The sequence below is a fragment of the Amphimedon queenslandica genome, unplaced genomic scaffold, assembly GCF_000090795.2.
Source record: "Amphimedon queenslandica unplaced genomic scaffold, v1.1 AMPQUscaffold_10888, whole genome shotgun sequence".
NCBI lineage: Eukaryota > Metazoa > Porifera > Demospongiae > Haplosclerida > Niphatidae > Amphimedon > Amphimedon queenslandica.
Genome location: NW_003548864.1, coordinates 2909 through 4430, shown reverse-complemented (window position 1 = coordinate 4430; position 1522 = coordinate 2909). Strand labels below are relative to the sequence as shown.

The following is a 1522-nucleotide window of genomic DNA, read 5'->3' as shown; positions in this document are numbered from 1 at the left end:
TATTCCAGCGGAAAGCATGCGTCAAAAGGTCAAATCGCCCACGTTTTTGATTAAAAATTGACGGTATGCTGGCCTAATGTCATATTGTAAATCCGCCTTAATTCTGTAGTACTAAAACACTGGCTGACCTACCGTTGGGTGCACATGAACATTACATTTGAGCTTCCTAGCTTCAAATTTACAACTTCTCCCTCAAGCATACACACTACATGCTATTACAATTGAGTCTGGTAGTCAGGATAGGAAATAACAGTGCTTTAGTGCTCTAAATACATGTAGCACCAATTTTCCCCTAATGAGCACAATTTTACTTTAATATGTTCTACTTGGTGAGCCAATTGTGCACTAACTAAAGTCTATTAATTATTAATTAGATCTATTAAAAACATCACCCATAATAACACGTGTGCGTGCATGTGCTTCAGCAATTAAAATGGCTACTAATCAGTCCAGCTTATAATAGTACCAGTGCTCTTAGCTCACCAAGAGTGGAATATTTATATTATTTGGTGCTCATTTTGCTCACTCAAAATAATTCTTATTTCTAACCATGCTGGTAGTACTAGTACTAAAATGACTTCAGATGCCTGTACTGGACAGTCTGGATACAGTTGTACCATTGGTAATAGAGTATCGCTATGTACTCCTCGTGCATAAACCTTGTGTATAACCTTGTGTAACATAATAATTATTAACATTGTGTATGTGTTTCTAGTTCATTAACAACTGTAACCGGACCCACCAAATTAACCACTCCCTCAACATGCGAACACCCACACAAATGAGAGTAGCTGCATTCCCTGCATTCCTTGTAGCTTAAACAAGCAAGCACTACCACACCAGATCAATGGCTAGTAGAAGAGTGTTTTGTTTAGGTAATTTCTTAATAGAGACAGGGGAACTGATATTATAAATGATTGCATGTATTCTGGTACCAGCTAGTGAAGTGGTGGGTCCAGACTACTTTGTATGGTCTAGTAACTGTAGGTGATATTACCAACTGATTGTGTGTATTATAGATATCAGTCATATGAAGTTGGTGTCTGATGTCTTGAAGGAAAGTCACTTCATTGATGCTGACTGGTTTGAGTTAGGAATGGGATTAAACCTACCTTATCCTGGCCTGGCAAGCATCAGAGCTAGATTCACTGATCCTTCTCAGTGTTTACTGGAGTGCTTGGGCTTGTGGTTGACTTCAGCTAATAATCGTACTTGGGAATCATTAGCTAGTGCACTTGAGAGAATGAATCAATACACAGCTGCTACACTCATCCGTAATACATGTAAAGTTAACATACATAAATACAGTTTAAAGTATGTTTTTTTAGATGATGATCCTGCTAGTCAGATATTGCAGCATTACAGTGATAGAATATCACAAGTATCTCTCACTGATAGTTGTATCCAGTTGTTATATACAGAAGGATTAGTCACTGAGGATACACAAAGAAAGATTGAGAGATGTGGTGGCACATTAAGTGATACATTAAGAAAATTAATGATTGCAGTATCTGATGATCAC

At 37.6% G+C, this 1522-nt stretch overlaps 1 protein-coding gene across 1 annotated transcript in view; it reads left to right on the top strand.

Annotated features, from left to right (window-relative positions):
• Window positions 1–573: 573 nt before the first annotated feature.
• Window positions 574–1522, top strand: part of LOC109589786 (uncharacterized) — a 2154-nt gene continuing 1205 nt past the window's right edge. The window contains exons 1-3 of the mRNA XM_020005802.1: window positions 574–622; window positions 1020–1274; window positions 1329–1478. Of these exons, the coding sequence (XP_019861361.1) occupies window positions 574–622; window positions 1020–1274; window positions 1329–1478 (454 nt within the window). The remainder of the gene's footprint in view (window positions 623–1019; window positions 1275–1328; window positions 1479–1522) is intronic.